The following is a 20,833-nucleotide window of genomic DNA, read 5'->3' as shown; positions in this document are numbered from 1 at the left end:
GTTGCTGGCTTCACACACGGCTGCACGCTGTTAGCTGATCTCTAGGTGTGTTTATATTTAATGAAATAGATCCATAAATCATGTCTCGGTTTAAGAGAGGAGCTGCTGTGGACTCCAGAGCCGGATTCAGACCGGATCAGAAACCGGAATGTTCGGTTCCATCCGGACTGCTGAGGAGCGCCAGGAAGAGCGGCCAACTCAACCTGTGTAACCGCGGTCTCAGTCACGGTACTATACCGATAACACACAAACACACTGTCTAACCGCGGTCTCAGTCACGGTACTATACCGATAACACACACACACAAACACACTGTCTAACCGCGGTCTCAGTCACGGTACTATACCGATAACACACACACACACACACACACTGTCTAACCGCGGTCTCAGTCACGGTACTATACCTATAACACTCACACACACACACACTGTCTAACCGCGGTCTCAGTCACGGTACTATACCGATAACACACACACACACACACACTGTCTAACCGCGGTCTCAGTCACGGTACTATACCGATAACACACACACACAAACACACTGTCTAACCGCGGTCTCAGTCACGGTACTATACCGATAACACACACACACACACACACACTGTCTAACCGCGGTCTCAGTCACGGTACTATACCTATAACACTCACACACACACACACTGTCTAACCGCGGTCTCAGTCACGGTACTATACCTATAACACTCACACACAAACACACTGTCTAACCGCGGTCTCAGTCACGGTACTATACCGATAACACACACACACACACACACTGTCTAACCGCGGTCTCAGTCACGGTACTATACCGATAACACACACACACAAACACACTGTCTAACCGCGGTCTCAGTCACGGTACTATACCGATAACACACACACACTGTCTAACCGCGGTCTCAGTCACGGTACTATACCGATAACACACACACACACACACACTGTCTAACCGCGGTCTGAGTCACGGTACTATACCGATAACACACACACACACACACACACACACACTGTCTAACCGCGGTCTCAGTCACGGTACTATACCGATAACACACACACACACACACACTGTCTAACCGCGGTCTCAGTCACGGTACTATACCGATAACACACACACACACACACACTGTCTAACCGCGGTCTCAGTCACGGTACTATACCGATAACACACACACACTGTCTAACCGCGGTCTCAGTCACGGTACTATACCGATAACACACACACACACACACACTGTCTAACCGCGGTCTGAGTCACGGTACTATACCGATAACACACACACACACACACACACACACACTGTCTAACCGCGGTCTCAGTCACGGTACTATACCGATAACACACACACACACACACTGTCTAACCGCGGTCTCAGTCACGGTACTATACCGATAACACACACACACACACACACTGTCTAACCGCGGTCTCAGTCACGGTACTATACCGATAACACACACACACACACTGTCTAACCGCGGTCTCAGTCACGGTACTATACCGATAACACACACACACACACACACACTGTCTAACCGCGGTCTCAGTCACGGTACTATACCGATAACACACACACACACACACACTGTCTAACCGCGGTCTCAGTCACGGTACTATACCGATAACACACACACACACACACACTGTCTAACCGCGGTCTGAGTCACGGTACTATACCGATAACACACACACACACACACACACACTGTCTAACCGCGGTCTCAGTCACGGTACTATACCGATAACACACACACACACACACACACTGTCTAACCGCGGTCTCAGTCACGGTACTATACCGATAACACACACACACACACACACACACACTGTCTAACCGCGGTCTCAGTCACGGTACTATACCGATAACACACACACACACACACACTGTCTAACCGCGGTCTCAGTCACGGTACTTTACCGATAACACACACACACACACACACACTGTCTAACCGCGGTCTCAGTCACGGTACTATACCGATAACACACACACACAAACACACTGTCTAACCGCGGTCTCAGTCACGGTACTATACCGATAACACACACACACACACACACTGTCTAACCGCGGTCTGAGTCACGGTACTATACCGATAACACACACACACACACACACTGTCTAACCGCGGTCTCAGTCACGGTACTATACCGATAACACACACACACACACACACTGTCTAACCGCGGTCTCAGTCACGGTACTATACCGATAACACACACACACACACACACACACACTGTCTAACCGCGGTCTCAGTCACGGTACTATACCGATAACACACACACACACACACACTGTCTAACCGCGGTCTCAGTCACGGTACTTTACCGATAACACACACACACACACTGTCTAACCGCGGTCTCAGTCACGGTACTATACCGATAACACACACACACAAACACACTGTCTAACCGCGGTCTCAGTCACGGTACTATACCGATAACACACACACACAAACACACTGTCTAACCGCGGTCTCAGTCACGGTACTATACCGATAACACACACACACACACACACTGTCTAACCGCGGTCTCAGTCACGGTACTATACCGATAACACACACACACAAACACACTGTCTAACCGCGGTCTCAGTCACGGTACTATACCGATAACACACACACACACACACACACACTGTCTAACCGCGGTCTCAGTCACGGTACTATACCGATAACACACACACACACACACACTGTCTAACCGCGGTCTCAGTCACGGTACTATACCGATAACACACACACACTGTCTAACCGCGGTCTCAGTCACGGTACTATACCGATAACACACACACACACACACACTGTCTAACCGCGGTCTGAGTCACGGTACTATACCGATAACACACACACACACACACACACACACACACACTGTCTAACCGCGGTCTCAGTCACGGTACTATACCGATAACACACACACACACACACTGTCTAACCGCGGTCTCAGTCACGGTACTATACCGATAACACACACACACACACACACTGTCTAACCGCGGTCTCAGTCACGGTACTATACCGATAACACACACACACACACTGTCTAACCGCGGTCTCAGTCACGGTACTATACCGATAACACACACACACACACACACACTGTCTAACCGCGGTCTCAGTCACGGTACTATACCGATAACACACACACACACACACACTGTCTAACCGCGGTCTGAGTCACGGTACTATACCGATAACACACACACACACACACACACACACTGTCTAACCGCGGTCTCAGTCACGGTACTATACCGATAACACACACACACACACACACACTGTCTAACCGCGGTCTCAGTCACGGTACTATACCGATAACACACACACACACACACACACACACTGTCTAACCGCGGTCTCAGTCACGGTACTATACCGATAACACACACACACACACACACTGTCTAACCGCGGTCTCAGTCACGGTACTTTACCGATAACACACACACACACACACACTGTCTAACCGCGGTCTCAGTCACGGTACTTTACCGATAACACACACACACACACACACACACTGTCTAACCGCGGTCTCAGTCACGGTACTATACCGATAACACACACACACACACACACTGTCTAACCGCGGTCTCAGTCACGGTACTTTACCGATAACACACACACACACACACACACTGTCTAACCGCGGTCTCAGTCACGGTACTATACCGATAACACACACACACACACACACTGTCTAACCGCGGTCTCAGTCACGGTACTATACCGATAACACACACACACACACCACACACACACACCACACACACACACACACACACACACACACACACACACACTGTCCAACCGCGGTCTGAGTCACGGTACTATACCGATAACACACACACACACACACACACTGTATAAACTAACAATTACACTGTATACACACTGTATACATGCAGTGTATAATCATACTTACACAACCACACACTTATACACGCCCTGTTAAACCCCTGATTAGATCCCTGGTTAGACTCATGGTCAGATCCATGGTTAGACCTCTAGTTAGACCCATGGTTAGATCCCTGATTAGATCCATGGTTCGAACCCTAATTAGACCTCTAGTTAGACCCATTGTTAAACCCCTGATTAGACCTGTGGTTGGACTCCTGATTAGACCCATGGTAAGACCCATCGTTAGATACCCTTGGTTAGATACTTGGTTGTAAGTTTCTGTGTTCATAATATTACAGACTAATAGAGCTTATGCACTCTGTTTGCACCTATATAATATATGCATACATACATACATATGTGGGACATTTAAGATCCGTAACTATGTTTTTCTGGGAATTTTGGAGGATTCCCATTAAGTGGTGATTTTATAGAAGATTAAATTATAAGATATAATCCTGACTTATTTTCTACCTATTTAAAGAAGACTTCAAATCTCTGTGTGCATCAGTTACATGACTTGGTGCATTAAATAATTACATAGCAGTAAAACACATTAGCTCACTACCACTGAGATCTGGGGGGATCCAGGGTTCCAATCTCAGCGGTGCTATCAGCCGGTTGGGCAGAGGGGGGTGGTTGAAACAGCCTATCTATTGTGAGATGCACTTGTCAGTGCGCTCTGAGTGCAGGTCATGATTTATTTGGAAGTTTTATTTCTTTACCTTGGTGATTTATTTTTTAATCTTCAGTTCCTCCGAGTGTGTGGAGGATAAACGTGGACACTCCAGAAGAAGCTCGGCAGAATGTGTCCTTCAGCTCAGACGAGCGATGGTGGGAACAGACCGACCTCACCAAACTGCTCTTATCATCTAACAAACTCCAGAGCATCTCAGAGGACATCAAGCTTCTCCCCGCGCTGGTGGTTTTAGACGTGAGATGGATTTATAAATCCTTGTTTTTATTTTGCTCAGAGGCTCAGTGTAACGTAAGTGTGATTTAATAGTTGTGTTCCGGCTTTTTCAGATTCATGACAATCAACTGACGTCCCTGCCGGCATCCATCGGTGAGCTGGAACAGCTGCAGAGACTCATTCTCAGGTTCTCGTACCAGTCGCACCAATGTATTTGTCCATATTGGTGATTTTATTACGATTGTTTTTGATGGTTATTATTGTGTACAGTCATAATAACCTGAGCGACCTGCCGTCTGAGATTTGGAAGCTGACGAACCTGCAATGTCTGCATCTGCAACAGAACCAGCTGGAGAACCTACCTGAAGATCTGGGGTACTTACGTCATTTGGAGGATTTTGTAAGTTTGAGGATTTTTTAAAGAATTTTTATTTAAGTGAGACATAAAACACTAGATGTACTCACATTAAAAAAATTCAAGATTTACTCCCACACGTAAAACACAGGTTTAACAGTCAGTGAAACTAGAATAAAAATAATAAACTAAATTTAAATGTTGTTCCATTAGAAATAAAAACCATTATTTTGTGAATGTGTGCAAACTTATTGACGGCTGCACAGCAAAACAACATACATAACTCATTCTCGACAAGAATGACTCTTCAAACGATTCATTCTCAACATGAATAAATCTGTGCAAATGAATCATTCTTCATATGAATTACTGTGTTCAAACGAATCATTTTCAGCATGAATAGCTTGGTTCAAAATAATTGTTCTCGACATGAATAACTCTGTTCAAATGAATCATTCTCAACATGACAAACTGTTCAAATAAATCATTCTCGACAAAAATAACTCTTCAAATGAATCATTCTCAACATGAATAAATCTGTGCAAATGAATCATTCTTCATATGAATTACTGTGTTCAAACGAATCATTTTCAGCATGAATAGCTTGGTTCAAAATAATTGTTCTTGACATGAATAACTGTTCAAATGAATCATTCTCGACATGAATAACTCTGTTCAAATGAATCATTCTCGACACAAATGACTCTGTTCAAATGAATCATTCTCGACATTAATAACTCTGTTCAAATGAATCATTCTCGACATGAATTACTCTGTTCAAACGAATCATTCTCAACATGACAAACTGTTCAAATGAATCATTCTCGACAAAAATAACTCTTCAAATGAATCATTCTCGACATGAAATCAAATCAAATCACTTTATTGTCACGTCACATTAACACAGGTGTGAAAGGTGAGTGAAATAACTCGAATTATTCTCGACATGAACGACTTTGTTAACACGAATCAATCTCGACATAAATGACTGTTCAAACGAATCATTCTCAGTATGAATGACTCTGTTCAAAGGAATCATTCTTGACATGAATAACTTTGTTCACACGAATCATTCTTGACATACATAACTATTCAAATGAATCATTCTCGTCAGGAATAACTGTTCAAATGAATCATTCTCGTCAGGAATAACTGTTCAAATGAATCATTCTCGACAAGAATAACTTTGTTCAAATGAATCATTCTCGACAAGAATAACTCTGTTCAAATGAATCATTCTCAACATCAATGACTGTGTTCAAATTAATCATTTTCAACATATATAACTCTGTTCAAACTAATTAATCTCGACATTAATGACTTTGGTCAAACGAATCATTCTCAAAATGACAAACTGTTCAAACGAATCATTCTCGCACAAATGACTCCGTACAAACAATTATTCTGGACGCAAATGACTGTTCCAACGAATCATTCTCCACGTGAGTGACTCTGTTCAACTCTGATTCAGTTCTGGTTTTCTAGTGCCAAGCTTCAGCTGTTTCCTTGTTCAGCTGGGCACCTTATTTATTTGTTTATTTTATGTGTTTATTGACCAGTGTCATATATTTTCTTTTTCCTTTTTTTTAAATAAAGGACGTCTCCAACAACAAACTGACCTCAGTACCGAACAGCGTGTCGGAACTGAACAACCTGGTGAAACTGAACCTGTCCTTTAACAGCCTGACGAGCCTGCCTCCGTCCATCAGCGGGATGAAGAGTAAGCGCCAGCGCCCGTCTGTAGTATCTGATATCGTTTTGGAAAACGTTTGTTCAGCTCTTGTTCCTCTCCTGTAGATCTGAGGATGCTGGACTGCTCCCGGAATCAGTTGGAGAGCGTGCCGCCCGTGCTGGCACAGATGGCATCTCTCGAGCAGCTGTACTTGAGGCACAACAGACTGCGCGTCCTCCCCGAGCTGCCCTCCTGCAAAACGCTCAAGGTAACACGTGGATTATACGCTCAGTGTGTTTATGTTGCCTGAACTACGTATATACACCGATCAGCCATAACAATAAAACCACCTCCTTATTTCTACACTCACTGTCCATGTTATCAGCTCCACTTACCATATAGAAGCACTTTGTAGTTCTACAATTACTGACTGTAGTCCATCTGTTTCTCTGCATGCTGTTCTTCAATGGTCAGGACCACCACAGGACCCCCACAGAGCAGGTATTATTTAGGTGGTGGATGATTCTCAGCACTGCAGTGACACTGACATGGTGGTGGTGTGTTAGTGTGTGTTGTGCTGGTATGAGTGGATCAGACACAGCAGCGCTGCTGGAGTTTTTAAACACCTCACTGTCACTGCTGGACTGAGAATCGTCCACCAACCAAAAATATCCAGCCAACAGCGCCCCGTGGGCAGTGTCCTGTGAGCACTGATGAAGGTCTAGAAGATGACCGACTCAAACAGCAGCAATAGATGAGCGATCGTCTCTGACTTTACATCTACAAGGTGGACCGACTAGGTAGGAGTGTCTAATAGAGTGGACAGTGAGTGGACACGGTATTTAAAAACTCCAGGAGCGCTGCTGTGTCTGATCCACTCATACCACCACCATGTCAGTGTCACTGCAGTGCTGAGAATCATCCACCACCTAAATAATACCTGCTCTGTGGGGGTCCTGTGGGGGTCCTGACCATTGAAGAACAGCATGAAAGGGGGTAACAAAGCATGTAGAGAAACAGATGGTCTACAGTCAGTAATTGTAGAACTACAAAGTGCTTCTATATGGTAAGTGGAGCTGATAAAATGGACAGTGAGTGCAGAAACAAGGAGGTGGTTTTAATGTTATGGCTGATCGGTGTAGATTACATGTCCTAAGTAGATAATACAGAAATACTTCTAGTGTAAATTAACAGTTTTCTTCCACAATGCTATAAATGCGCTTCAAGTACAAAATCATCTACGTCTTCCTCCATCGAGATGCTGCAGAGCAATCTTAAACTTTCTGAATCTTTGTGGAGTCTTTATTCCAGCATCTTCTGGTGTTCCTCTGCAGGAGCTTCACTGCGGTAACAATCAGATCGAGGTGCTGCAGCCGGATCACCTGAAGCATCTGAGCGCCCTGAGCGTCCTGGAGCTGAGAGACAACAAGGTGAAAGTTCTCCCGGAGGAGGTCGGCCTGCTGCAGGGTCTGGAGCGCCTGGATCTCACCAACAACGACATCAGCAGGTGCACAAACGTCCTCTCTTATTACGTTACCCTATCTGATGATCGCTGATAATAACGTTTTATAAAGATATCATAAGTAATTTGTGATGTATGAGCCGATGTGAACAGCGCTGTTCCTTTTCCCCGTGTTCTGTGGCGTGGAGCAGTATACCCTGTGCACTCGGGGAGCTGCCCAAACTCAAGTCTCTGGCTCTGGAGGGGAACCCCCTGAGGTCCATCCGCAAAGAACTTCTGACTGTGAGCGCTCTGTATTTTCATCTCTTCATACTGGATTTGATACATTCCCAGTTTATTAGTAAGAGCTCACGTGGACTTTCCTGTTTTTGTTTTTATTTAGAAAGGAACCAGTGAACTCCTGAAGTATCTGAGGGGTCGAGCACCAGGTACGTGTCTCACCTAACACTGACCTCACAAAATACAGACCAGAGATTCACCAGTCTCAATCCAGTCTCCCTTCAGACTTAAATTTATTGGATCTGGTCATATTCAATTCCCTGGGGGTATTTCACCTCTACTGATATACAGATACAGACAGACAGACAGGCATACAGATAGATAGACAGACAGACAGATGACAGACAGACATACAGACAGATATAGAGATATATAGATAGACAGACAGGCATATTGACAGACAGATAGATAGATAGATAAAACTGCTAGACAGACAGACAGGTTGATAGATAGACAGACAGGTAGACAGATAGACAGACAGGTAGATGGATAGACAGACAGGTAGATAGATAGATAGATATACACAGACATATATATATATATTAGGGCTGTCGAAGTTAACGCGATAATAACGCATTAACGCGACCTCAATTTAACGCGATTAAAAAAAATAGTGCCATTAACGCAAATTCTAGTTCATGTTGACACTTGACTGGTAGAACAAACGTTTTAATGTCGGACTTGCCACCGTTTTTCATTTGCGGTTTGTTAACATAATGTAACCGATCGTGGTAGTGATGCACTTGCATAATAAAGAAATAAATACACGGTATATTCACAAGTTGTCGGGAGCAGAACACTTTATTACACTTAATTAACTTCTTCTTCTGTACCGAATACCGGAAAGCTGAGTCGAGCACGTTAGTTCATGAACTATGGAAGCCCCAAAGGGTCAAAACACACTCACTTCGTGTAGAAACGTCCATCAAACCATCGTCACGATACAACCACAGAAAAGTCTGATACAATAACTACGCCTTATCCCACCTAAAGCACCGCTGATCTACAATGTTTGCTGATGGAGAAATTCTAACCTACAATCTGACATTTACTGCCTAGTATGTGAGTGAATAAACTCCCTTACAGTTTTCTCTTGTCCCAGCAGTTTTTAACATTAGTACATTTAGCATAAAATGTGTTCACCATTTTAATTGTAACATTTCACTTAAAAATCCTTGTTTTCTATAACATTTACACAGATTTTTTTTAATGCGATTAATCGCGATTAACTATATGAAATTCTGAGATTAATCGCGATTAAAAATTTTAATCGTTTGACAGCCCTAATATATATATATATATATATATATATATATATATATATATATATATATATATATATATATATATATATATACAGTATTATTAATGATATATACAAATATATGTATTGTCCATACACATTATATGTGAATATGGATATATGAATATATATAGTACAAGCAGTAGTATAGATTAATAGTATAGCAGCAGTTAGATTCAGTCTGAGCATGTTTATCTACGTCCCAGTCGCACTGAGTGCTTCCAACACACCGAATCCCGTCAGATTTCACATCAGAACTCATTTTATATCCTCGATGGAGCAGAAATGTTTAATAAACTCGTTGTTTTTATCGTGTTACGTTTAGAGCAGCCGGACGGAAAAAACACAGAGGAGCCCAAAACGGCGATGACCCTCCCGAGCCACGCCAAGGTCAACGTACACGCCATCAAAACACTGAAGACTTTAGTTTACAGGTACGTCATCCTCCATTATCCTTCTGGATGATTACACAGTCATGCATGCAGGTCATTTGTTCATCATGAGCTGATGACGATGGACAGGATCAGGACGGAGTTTATTAGAGGGACGGAGCAGGTAGGATGTTTTGGAAACAGAGTGAGCGAGGAGAGACCGGGACGGTTTGAGCATGTGCAGAGGAGAGATGAGAGTGCTATCTGGAGAACTACCCACTGTGGCCTCTACTAACATGAGCAGCCAAAAGAACAAGAAGTAAAAGAAGAAGTAGCTGGAAGAGTCGGACTTAATAAATAAAGTTTAATTATATTCTGTTCTGTCTGCTGCTCTGTACCACAATGTTGTTATAAAAGGAAATAATAAATTAGTAGATGTACTATAAAATACTAATACTTTAAGAGTAAGAGTCAGAGTATTTCGAGAATTGAAATATTTCTAGAATAAAGTTGTAATACTTTGAGAATAAATTCATAATGTCAGAAAATAAAAAAATAATATTTAACAGAATAAAGTCGTAATATTTCCTCAATAAATTCGTAATATTTTAAGAATTAAATCTTAATATTTCACAGAATAAAGTTGTAATATTTTAAGAATAAAATCCTAATATTTCACAGAATAAAGTTGTAATATTTTGAGAATAAAATTGTAATATTTTGAGAATAAAATCATAATATTTTGAGAATAAAATCATAATATTTTGAGAATAAAATCATAATATTTTGAGAATAAATTCCTAATATGTCAGAAAATAAATTAGTACTATTTAACAGAATAAAGTCGTAATATTTCTACAATAAAGTTGTGATATTTTAAGAATAAAATCATAATATTTCACAGAATACAGTTGTATGATTTTTAGAATAAAATCTCAATATTTTAGAGAATAAAATTGTAATATTTCCACAATAAATTCGTAATATTTTGAGATTAAATTAGTAATATTTTGAGTAAAATCATATTTTGAGAATAAAATTTGTTATATTTTGAGAATAAAATCGTAATATTTCAGAAAATAAAATTGTAATATTTCTACAATAAATTCGTAATATTTTGAGATGAAATTAGTGATATTTTGAAAATAAAATTGTAATATTTCTGCAATAAATTCGTAATATTTTGAGATGAAATTAGTAATATTTTGAAAATAAAATTGTAATATTTCTACAATAAATTCGTAATATTTTGAGATGAAATGAGTAATATTTTGAAAATAAAATTGTAATATTTCTACAATAAATTCGTAATATTTTGAGATGAAATGAGTAATATTTTGAAAATAAAATTGTAATATTTCCACAATAAATTCGTAATATTTTGAGAATAAAATCATAATATTTTGAGAATAAAATTTGTTATATTTTGAGAATAAAATCATAATATTTCAGTGAATAAATATGTAATATTTCAAGAATAAATCCTACCCCTTGGACATTTGGTAATCATGTGAATGCAGATGCATGACCGGTTGATAGCAGCGCTGAGATTTGAACCCTAGATTTCCAGATCTCAGCAGCAGTGGGTTAGTTGTGCGGCTTTTTATTACATACAACTTCACACGTTTTAAACATGTGACCTTTTACAGGGCGATATAAAGTCGTCTGTCATTTGAGCCATTTATATTTACTATCTTAGAACTTTACTTTGCATGTGAGTCTAAAAAATCAGAAGAAATGTAAAAAAAGAATGATTTATTTATTGTTCTCAGTGAGAAACAGGAGGCGTGTGTACCTGATGACGTGTTCGACGCGGTCAGTGACGTTCCAGTCGCGAATGTGAACTTCAGTAAGAACCAGCTCACTGCAGTACCACCCAGGTAATAATCACACGCCCCAAAATGAATGATGATAAATACACCAGAATTAATAAATAATTAATGTACACGTTTGTATTTTTTGTAGGATCTTGGAGCTGAAGGACACTTTATCAGATCTCAATCTTGGGATGAATAAAATTCCCACAATTCCCCTGGAGTTTTCTCACCTGCAGCAGCTTGTACACATCGACCTCAGGTGAATGTTGTGAATATTGTCATCACGCCGGTCTGGGATTATTAAAATGTGGTAATGAATGTGGATTTGTGCTCAGGAACAATCTGTTGACGTCATTGCCGATGGAGTTGGAGGCTCTGACCAAGCTGCGGGGCGTCATCCTGTCCTTCAATAGGTAATTTATAAAATCACTCGCTCTGACACTAATGCAGGTCATAAAGAGTCCCGAAATTTTAATAAGGAGCAGCTTTTTTGTTTGTATTTTTAAATAAGAGATCTGGTCAGTATCTTCAATGATTATTTTTTAATTATTATTATTTAAATGCAGTTGTAGCCTAGCGGTTAAGGTACTGGACTAGTAATCAAAAGGTCGCTGGTTCAAGCCCCACCACTGCCAGGTTGTCACTGTTGGGCCCTTGAGCAAGGCCTTTAACCCTGAATTGCTTAGACATTAGAATGTCACAGTACTGTGTCAGCTAAATGCCGAAAACGTAAATGTAAATACACCCCCCCCAAACCAAATTACCTCCCAATTTAGTCATATCCACTTCCCAGAACATATTCCAGCTCTAACTGTACTGCTGCAGACCTCCACGTGTGCAGTACCGACCACTTCTTTTCCCCTGCACATGGAGTGGGTTCATACGGAGATCCGTATCGTGTACCCGTCTCTGTGCAGCACCATCGAATTTCCACTGGTGGGCTAGCCAGTGGCCAAGTGTTGGGCCCCTGAGCGAGGCCCTTAACCCTCAACTGCTCAACTGCATTCAGTCACAATTGTTGGCCACTTTGTATAAAAGACCTGTTGCTCCGTACGCCCCCCTTTACCCAAGTTATCATTTCAACGGGCCTTCCATAGGGTCCCCAGTGTCCATATACTATTCAGCTGGTGGACCGTTAACATAGTACTGGTAAGACTGGGTATGACTGGGGTGGGATCTCACATGCCGCAGTATCACGTGCGGAGAGTCACGCACCGCCATCCGTGATCTACCACCCCCTCAACCTGCCAGCAGGTGCCGTACCTGCAGCAGCGATGAGGATTCCCTGTACGACCATTGTCTCCCCCCACAATGAATCAGCACATTTGGCTCTAAAAAGCTCTGATATTCTGATTTTATTGCAAATCTGCCCCATAACAATATGGATCCTTCACTATTTTTTTACTGTAGACAGGGTGCACAGTTTGTTGTCTGTAAACACAACGCTGGTGTGAATCGACAAAGCGCTCGTTTGGTTTTGTCTCTCCATAGAACATTTCCCATTAGGATTAGGATTGTCTGTGTGGGCTATCCGCTACCCGGTCGGTCGATAGCACTGCTGTTTGGACTGAATCACAACCCCGAGCTGTAACACAAGTTTAAAAGTGAAACGGAGGAAAATCCAGATAAACACAGATACATGTGGAGCTTTAACACTGGATCTGATGGGTGTGATTTGATTGGTTGGATTGAGTGTTTTCCTGCCTCATGCCCAACATTTTTGGCACCCAAGTGGTATAGATTTACCAGTAAAGCTTCCGTCTTCCATTTCTGTCAGATGTAAGTCTTTCCCGGATGTGCTGTACCGCATCCCGACTCTGGAGACCATCCTAATCAGCAACAACCAAGTAGGAAGCATCGACCCCGCCCAGCTGAAGCTTCTGGACAAGCTCTCCACTTTAGATCTGCAGAACAACGACATCATGCAGGTGCCACCCGAACTGGGCAACTGTACCAGTCTGAGGTATGAACGGTATCTGCATTTTCCTCCCAGTTTATCGTAGCCAGTTAAACCTAGTGACCCGCCCTGCTCCCTCTATCTACCTGATCAGAGAGGATTCTAATAAGACACGGAGCTCATAATCAGATTATTTAGACGCTCTACTTAAACAGTTTATTTACATCTGAACAGAACTCCGTTGGTTGCTCCGCATTTTATTCGTCCGCCACGTTTGTAGTTTTTTGGTGAGAAAAGTCTGAATGCTGGGATCGATCTTCAGCGCTGAGGAGGCGTCGGACGCTCCCTCGTTATCCAGTCGGATCGTCACTCAGAATTAAGGCGCCTCAGTAGGAGCATTTTAAGGGAGCTAAGGATTTAGACACGCCCTCTTCTCGGGAGTGCAGGACGACGTAAAACGTGTCTATGTTCAAGATTTCACGTTATTTAATCATGTAATTTATATATATTGTTCTCTGCAGGGCTCTGTTGCTGGACGGAAACCCTTTCCGTAACCCGAGAGCCGCGATCGTAGCTAGAGGGACGGACGCCATCCTCGAGTACCTGCGAAGTCGAATCCCGACGTGAACTACACCCATCGTCTGGCTCCTCTACCCCAAAAAGACCAAATTGATGCACAATCAGACCACGCCTCTAAAAAGTGCCTAAATCTGCTGCACTTAACTCTGTTGATTCGTTTTTTTTACTTCATACTTGCTGACCAATCTTACAATAAAATGACACTACAGTGATAAGCACATCCTTTATTCCCAGCATGCATCTGATCGAGAGATACGAAAGCATAATGACCGTACGGCAAAGTCCAAAATGCTTTATGCTACACTGATAGTCACACTTCAAATATAGACATTAGACTCCATCAGACTCCTGTGGGGGACCAACCAAGTATTAAACTGGTGTACCAATTCTTCTGGCACAACCACCAAATGATGGCCAAACTCTTTTTTGTAGCATCCCTGAGAACTACTGCAGTTCTCTCAAGCTCTGGAATGTTTGCAGGGCTCCTTTACCAAATAGCAGGACTAGTTGCTGTCCACCTTAAAACACTCCATGGGCGTGTGATTTGGGTTGTTATCCTGCGGTGGGACCCATGTTGTTCGGCTCAGACCAATTTTCCTACACTTGGGAGCTCATTTGGCTTTAAAAAGCTCTGATAATCTGGTTGTATTGCTCCTGGAACACGTTCAAAGCCTTTAGTCCTAGAGGCAGCAAATCAGCCCCATAACATTATGGATCCTCCACCATGTTTTACTGTAGACAGGGTGTAAACATCACGACAAAGCGCTCATTTGGTGCATATTTTTTATCCCCCCCCCTTTCACCCTGTTCTTCAATGGTCAGGACCCCCACAGAGCAGGTATTATTTAGGTGGTGGATCATTCTCAGCACTGCAGTGACACTGACATGGTGGTGGTGTGTTAGTGTGTGTTGTGCTGGTATGAGTGGATCAGACACAGCAGCGCTGCTGGAGTTTTTAAACACCTCACTGTCCCTGCTGGACTGAGAATCGTCCACCAACCAAAAATATCCAGCCAACAGCGTCCTGTGCCCACTGATGAAGGTCTAGAAGACGAGCGACTCAAACAGCAGCAATAGATGAGCGATCGTCTCTGACTTTACATCTACAAGGTGGACCGACTAGGTAGGAGTGTCTAATAGAGTGGACAGTGAGTGGACACGATGTTTAAAAACTCCAGCAGCGCTGCTGTGTCTGATCCACTCATACCAGCACAAGAAAGAACGTAAAAAGAACGATCGGAGGACCAAGGGTAACAATAGTGACTTTTATTTGTACAATAAAGACTTTCATACATTATTCAAAACACCTCTTAAATACTGGGAAAAAAAATCTGTACCCCCAAAGCCGAAAATGGCTCGGGTTTAATTGCTGCACAGCTTTTTAAGGTTTTGGTTTTTTATTATTAAAAGGTATCTTAAATATGTACAGATTAGCGTCTGCAAAATGCATCCTAGACACAATAAATATATATATTTATTTATTTCATCAATTACATTACAGTTCAAATTCTGAAAAATAGGAAGGAGCGAAACTTGCGTGTGCAAATAAACGGCGTGATTAAATCTCACTAAATCGGTAGAACTAAATGGAATCATTGTATAATTTCATGTGTATATGTATGTTTATATATTTATATCGTTACTTTTTGCACCAAAAAATAAGAAAAAACAAAATAAGAAACGGCATTTAAGTCCGGTTAAGTCTTGGTACTGCAGAAAGCTCGGAGTACATTCACGATCTACAGGAATAAATGATTAATGATCTTCATTCACAGTTCTGTACATCAATACTGCAATTAGACTGAATAGTACCATATATCAGCTTTTATATTTAATAGGATTTAAAACACGTACAAAAAGAAATGAGCATTTACATGTCCGCGTAACGACGTTCACGACGACTGTAGAAAGAAGCAGGTTCCAGAATTCTAAATTCACTTTTATCAGCTAAATATCTCTGAATATCTCTTTCTTACAGCTTTTGTATTTTATATATATGTATAAAAAATCTTACAATTTGAGCAAAGCTATGCCAAGGTAAGTCCATAAAGTCCATATATATTAAAGAATTAGTTTACGTTTGGTAAAAATATTTATATTATTATTAGTTTTACTCTGGCTTGTTTAACTACGTTTTATTAAGTAAAATCTTCAGAAGATAAACAATTCTTAGAAGAAAAATATATATATTTTAGTTTAAACTTTCTGTCCTCTGTATTTTTTGGGCATGTCTGTTATTAGGCTACATTTATGTACACTAGTTTGGATTTGGACAGCAGGATCGATCAGAATTAACACAGTGCTAATTCATTTCTGATTGAAAAACAAGATCAATAATTAAAGAAAAAACACAACCAGTGACCATTTTTCTATAAAGACGAGTTTAAAAAAGTGAAAGCATGCTAAAAATGTTTGTAATTCTTTATGATTTATCAGTATTGATGCTAAAATGGTTTAAATTGATGATTTTTAGCTCGTGGTTTGACCTTGTGACCCTAATTTAAACACCCAGGTTAAAAACTGCTTTAATTTTACTTTATATCCACATGTAACAGAGCTGAAGGGAGAGAATCTGCAGCTGAATGATCTTTAATGTCAAAACCTTGATCATTAATTAGTCAGCCTGAAACAAACGTGATAAATAATACAGGCAGTGCATGTATACCCTGTACACAAGCGGGACTATTTACAGTAAAGACGTCTTTGAGATCAGATTTGAGATTCAGATCCTTAGAAATGTCACGGCACAGTTTTTTACAGTCACATCATAGTCGTCGTTGTATTTTCTATGTTAGTGATTGTACAGCCTACAGAGAACGAAAACAACGTCCTGCAAACAGACCTCCAGTCCTCTAGGTCCAGCTCCAGTTCATATTCAGACATGAACCGAGTTTACAGGAGAATTTAATTTCAAAGTATTTATTTATTTTAGGAGGCGACAAACTACAGATCCCATAATGCATTTCACTGATCTGGTCACGTTATTATACATGTTTAAATGTTTACCTCTGCTCTGACCAGCAGAGGGCGCCACAAATTGATATTTTTATTAATATTATTAAAGTAATAATAAAGGCAAAAATGTTCACATTTACCCTAACCAGCAGAGGGCTCCACAAATTGATATGTTTAAAATGATTATTATTATTATTAGAATAATTATTTTGATTAATTTGAGCAAAAATCAATAATAATAATAATAATAATAAAACATGAATGGTCGTTCATTTTCACATGGCACCAGCAGAGGGCGCCACAAACTGATTTTTTTTTAAATATTATTGTAATAATAAATTGTTAGATTTCACCAAAATGTAATAATAATAACAACATTAATAAAAACAATAAACCGTTCATTTTCATAACATGGCAAAAATGTTCACCTCTACCATGACCAGCAGAGGGCGCCACGAAAATTAAATATTTTTATTAATATTACTAAAACAATTCTTCTTCTTATAATTAAATATTATAATAATTCAATAATACTAATAATAATAAAACAGAAAACGTTCATTTTCACAACATGGCAAAAATGTTCACCTCTACCCTGACCAGCAGAGGGCGCAACAAACTGATATTTTTATTAAATATTATTGGAGTAATTATTTTGTTAGATCTGACCAAAATTTTATAATAATAATAACTGAGCAAAAATCAATAATGATAATAATAATAATAATAATAATAATAATAATAATAATAAAACGTTCATATTTCCAACATGGCAAAAATGTTCACCCCTACCCTGACCAGCAGAGGGCGCCACAAAAAAGAAATCTAATATTTCTATTAATATTATTGGAATAATTCTTCTTATTATTATTTTTAATTATTATAATAATTCAATAATAATAATAATTAAGCAAAAAAATAAAATAATAATAATAATAATAAAAAAGAAAACATTCATTTTCACAACATGGCAAAAATGTTCACCTCTATCCTGACCAGCAGAGGGCGCCACAAACTGATATTTTTATTAAATATTATTGGAAAAAATGTTTTGTTTAATTTTACAAATTCAGTAAAAAAAAATTAATAATAAATAAATAAATAAATAATAATAATAATAATAAAAACGTTCCTTTTCATAACAGGGCAAAATGTTCACCTCTACCCTGACCAGCAGAGGGCGCCACAAACTGACATTTTTATTAAATATCATTGTAATAATTATTTGGGCAATAATTTCCCTCAGTATAAATAAAGTATCTATCTATTTTGTTAGATTTTACCAAAATTCAGTAATAACAACAATAATATTAATAATGATATTAATAAAATAATAATAATACAGAGGAGGTTCAATTTCATAACAGGGCAAAATGTTCACCTCTACCCTGACCAGCAGAGGGCGCCAAAAATCAGATATTTATGTTAACATTATTAATTTAATTTAGTTCGATTTGGGCAATACATATGTGTACATATATAAATGGATAAATACTGTATATGTAGTCATAACTCTACACTAGTTTGCACTTTATGCACATCGTATCTCAGCAGTGCTATCAGCCAGTCGGACGCCTGTGAGAGGCTTGTCAGTGCGCTCTCAGTGCAGGTCCCAAGCCCAGATTAAAATAAGAAGGTTGTGTCAGGAAGGGCATCCGGGGTAACAACTGTACTGAGTCTGGTATGAGGACCAGATCCACTGTGGCGACGCCTAAATACCAACCATCAGGGATTGAACCTGGTACTGAAGCTTCGCAACATCCACACTACCTGCTTCACTAGTAACATCAGTAGCTGGCAAAAGTGCTACTTTATTAGACTCAAACATAAGTACACCAAGTACTACAAAAGGTGATTTGTTAACCTTTCGTTAGCCACTTTATCCTGGTGTGGGTCACCACCCGGCATTATGTGGTCTGAGGCGGAAATGCACTTTGAACACACATTCACTAGGGGCAATTTTGGCAATTTGGAGCAGTCCACCATCTGCAGGTGAAGGACAGATATGCAGACACAAGAAGAACATGCCAAACTCTTCACATAAGGTGACTGAAGGTGAGGAATAAACCAACATTCTCAGCCTTACAGTTGGTGCACAGGATCCACTGTACCACTGCACCGACCTCTAATAACCTCATTCACAATGCATTATGGGAACTGTAGTTCTTGCTCTTTCAGAGCCTTGGAACATTTTTGCTTTATTTATTTATTTAATTGATTTATTGTTTTGAAGTTGGTTGGTTCAGATCAACGAGTTAAAATGTACAGCAGTTTATTTTTATACAAATGCAAAAGGATGCAGAAAAAATGGGCGATTACCGTTCAGCCGTATTTATATTTGATGGGTTTCTATTACATGTGGATGTAAAGTGATGAAAATAATAATAATAATAATAATAATAATAAAACGGTCATTTTTCGATGTGGCAAAAATGTTCACCTCTACTCTGACCAGCAGAGGGCGCCAAAAATCATATATATTTATTAATAATATTATTTGAATAATTATTTTGTTTAATTTGAGCAAAATTCAATAATAATAATATAATAATTAAGCAATAACAACAACAATATTAATAATTAATAATAATACTACTAATAGTTAAACAAGAGGTTCATTTTCACAACATGGCAAAAATGTTCACCTCTAATCTGACCAGCAGAGGGCGCCGCAACCAAATCAAATATTTATATTAATATCACTGGAATGAGATTCTGTTTGACCTGGGCAAATTTTATTATTAATAAGATAATTAATAAATAAATAATAATAATAATAATTTAGCAAAAATCAATAATAATATTAATTAAACAAAAGACGCTCGTTTTCTAACCTGACCAGCAGAGGGCGCCGCAACCAAATCAAATATTTATATTATATTATTAGAATAATCTTTGTTTGATTTAAATTTGAGCTAAATTCATTATTAGGGTCACAAAAATTCTGTTCCTACACTGACTGTAGTGGTGCATGGATCAGGGTTCACTCCATAAAAATGTTATTCATAAGGAGGTAAAAAAATTCATAATGTCTAAAAACGTCTTTCATTCGGTTTCTTCTCTAATCATAAATGACTAGTAAATGTATATATATGTACTGTATATATGTATGTATATATATTTACACAAGGCATTTACAGAGTTGAGGCAGTGTCATGATGAATCGAATGTCTTTTAAAGCCGATGTGCTTCCATGCGCCGAGACTGAAATGAAAAGCCACTTGGAAAATTAGGTACAAAATAATAATAATAATAATTAACAGGTGAACCAATAAATAATTAAATAAATACATAAATAGGTAAATTAAT

General features: G+C 39.6%; 2 protein-coding genes across 6 annotated transcripts in view; one reads left to right on the top strand and one right to left on the bottom strand.

Moving 5' to 3' along the window:
- The first annotated feature begins 39 nt into the window (after positions 1-39).
- Positions 40-14,784, top strand: lrrc40 (leucine rich repeat containing 40). The gene is made up of 15 exons (XM_062998073.1): positions 40-228; positions 4,674-4,855; positions 4,948-5,021; positions 5,105-5,234; positions 6,786-6,909; positions 6,987-7,129; positions 8,196-8,368; positions 8,515-8,605; positions 8,706-8,751; positions 10,231-10,339; positions 12,049-12,156; positions 12,242-12,352; positions 12,429-12,506; positions 13,871-14,056; positions 14,512-14,784. The coding sequence occupies exons 1-15, from the start codon at positions 81-83 to the stop codon at positions 14,615-14,617; spliced, it is 1,809 nt and encodes a 602-aa protein (XP_062854143.1). The 5' UTR covers positions 40-80; the 3' UTR covers positions 14,618-14,784.
- A 5,892-nt stretch (positions 14,785-20,676) lies between these two features.
- Positions 20,677-20,833, bottom strand: part of lrrc7 (leucine rich repeat containing 7) — a 102,965-nt gene continuing 102,808 nt past the window's right edge. For 3 of the 5 annotated variants that reach the window (XM_062998046.1, XM_062998044.1, XM_062998047.1), the window contains one exon: positions 20,680-20,728. The gene's annotated coding sequence lies outside the window, so the exon portion shown is untranslated. The other 2 variants (XM_062998048.1, XM_062998045.1) reach the window with 1 other exon arrangement.

Source organism: Trichomycterus rosablanca, chromosome 6 (assembly GCF_030014385.1).
Source record: "Trichomycterus rosablanca isolate fTriRos1 chromosome 6, fTriRos1.hap1, whole genome shotgun sequence".
NCBI classification, from domain to species: Eukaryota; Metazoa; Chordata; class Actinopteri; order Siluriformes; family Trichomycteridae; genus Trichomycterus; species Trichomycterus rosablanca.
This window is presented reverse-complemented; position numbering and strand designations above follow the sequence as displayed.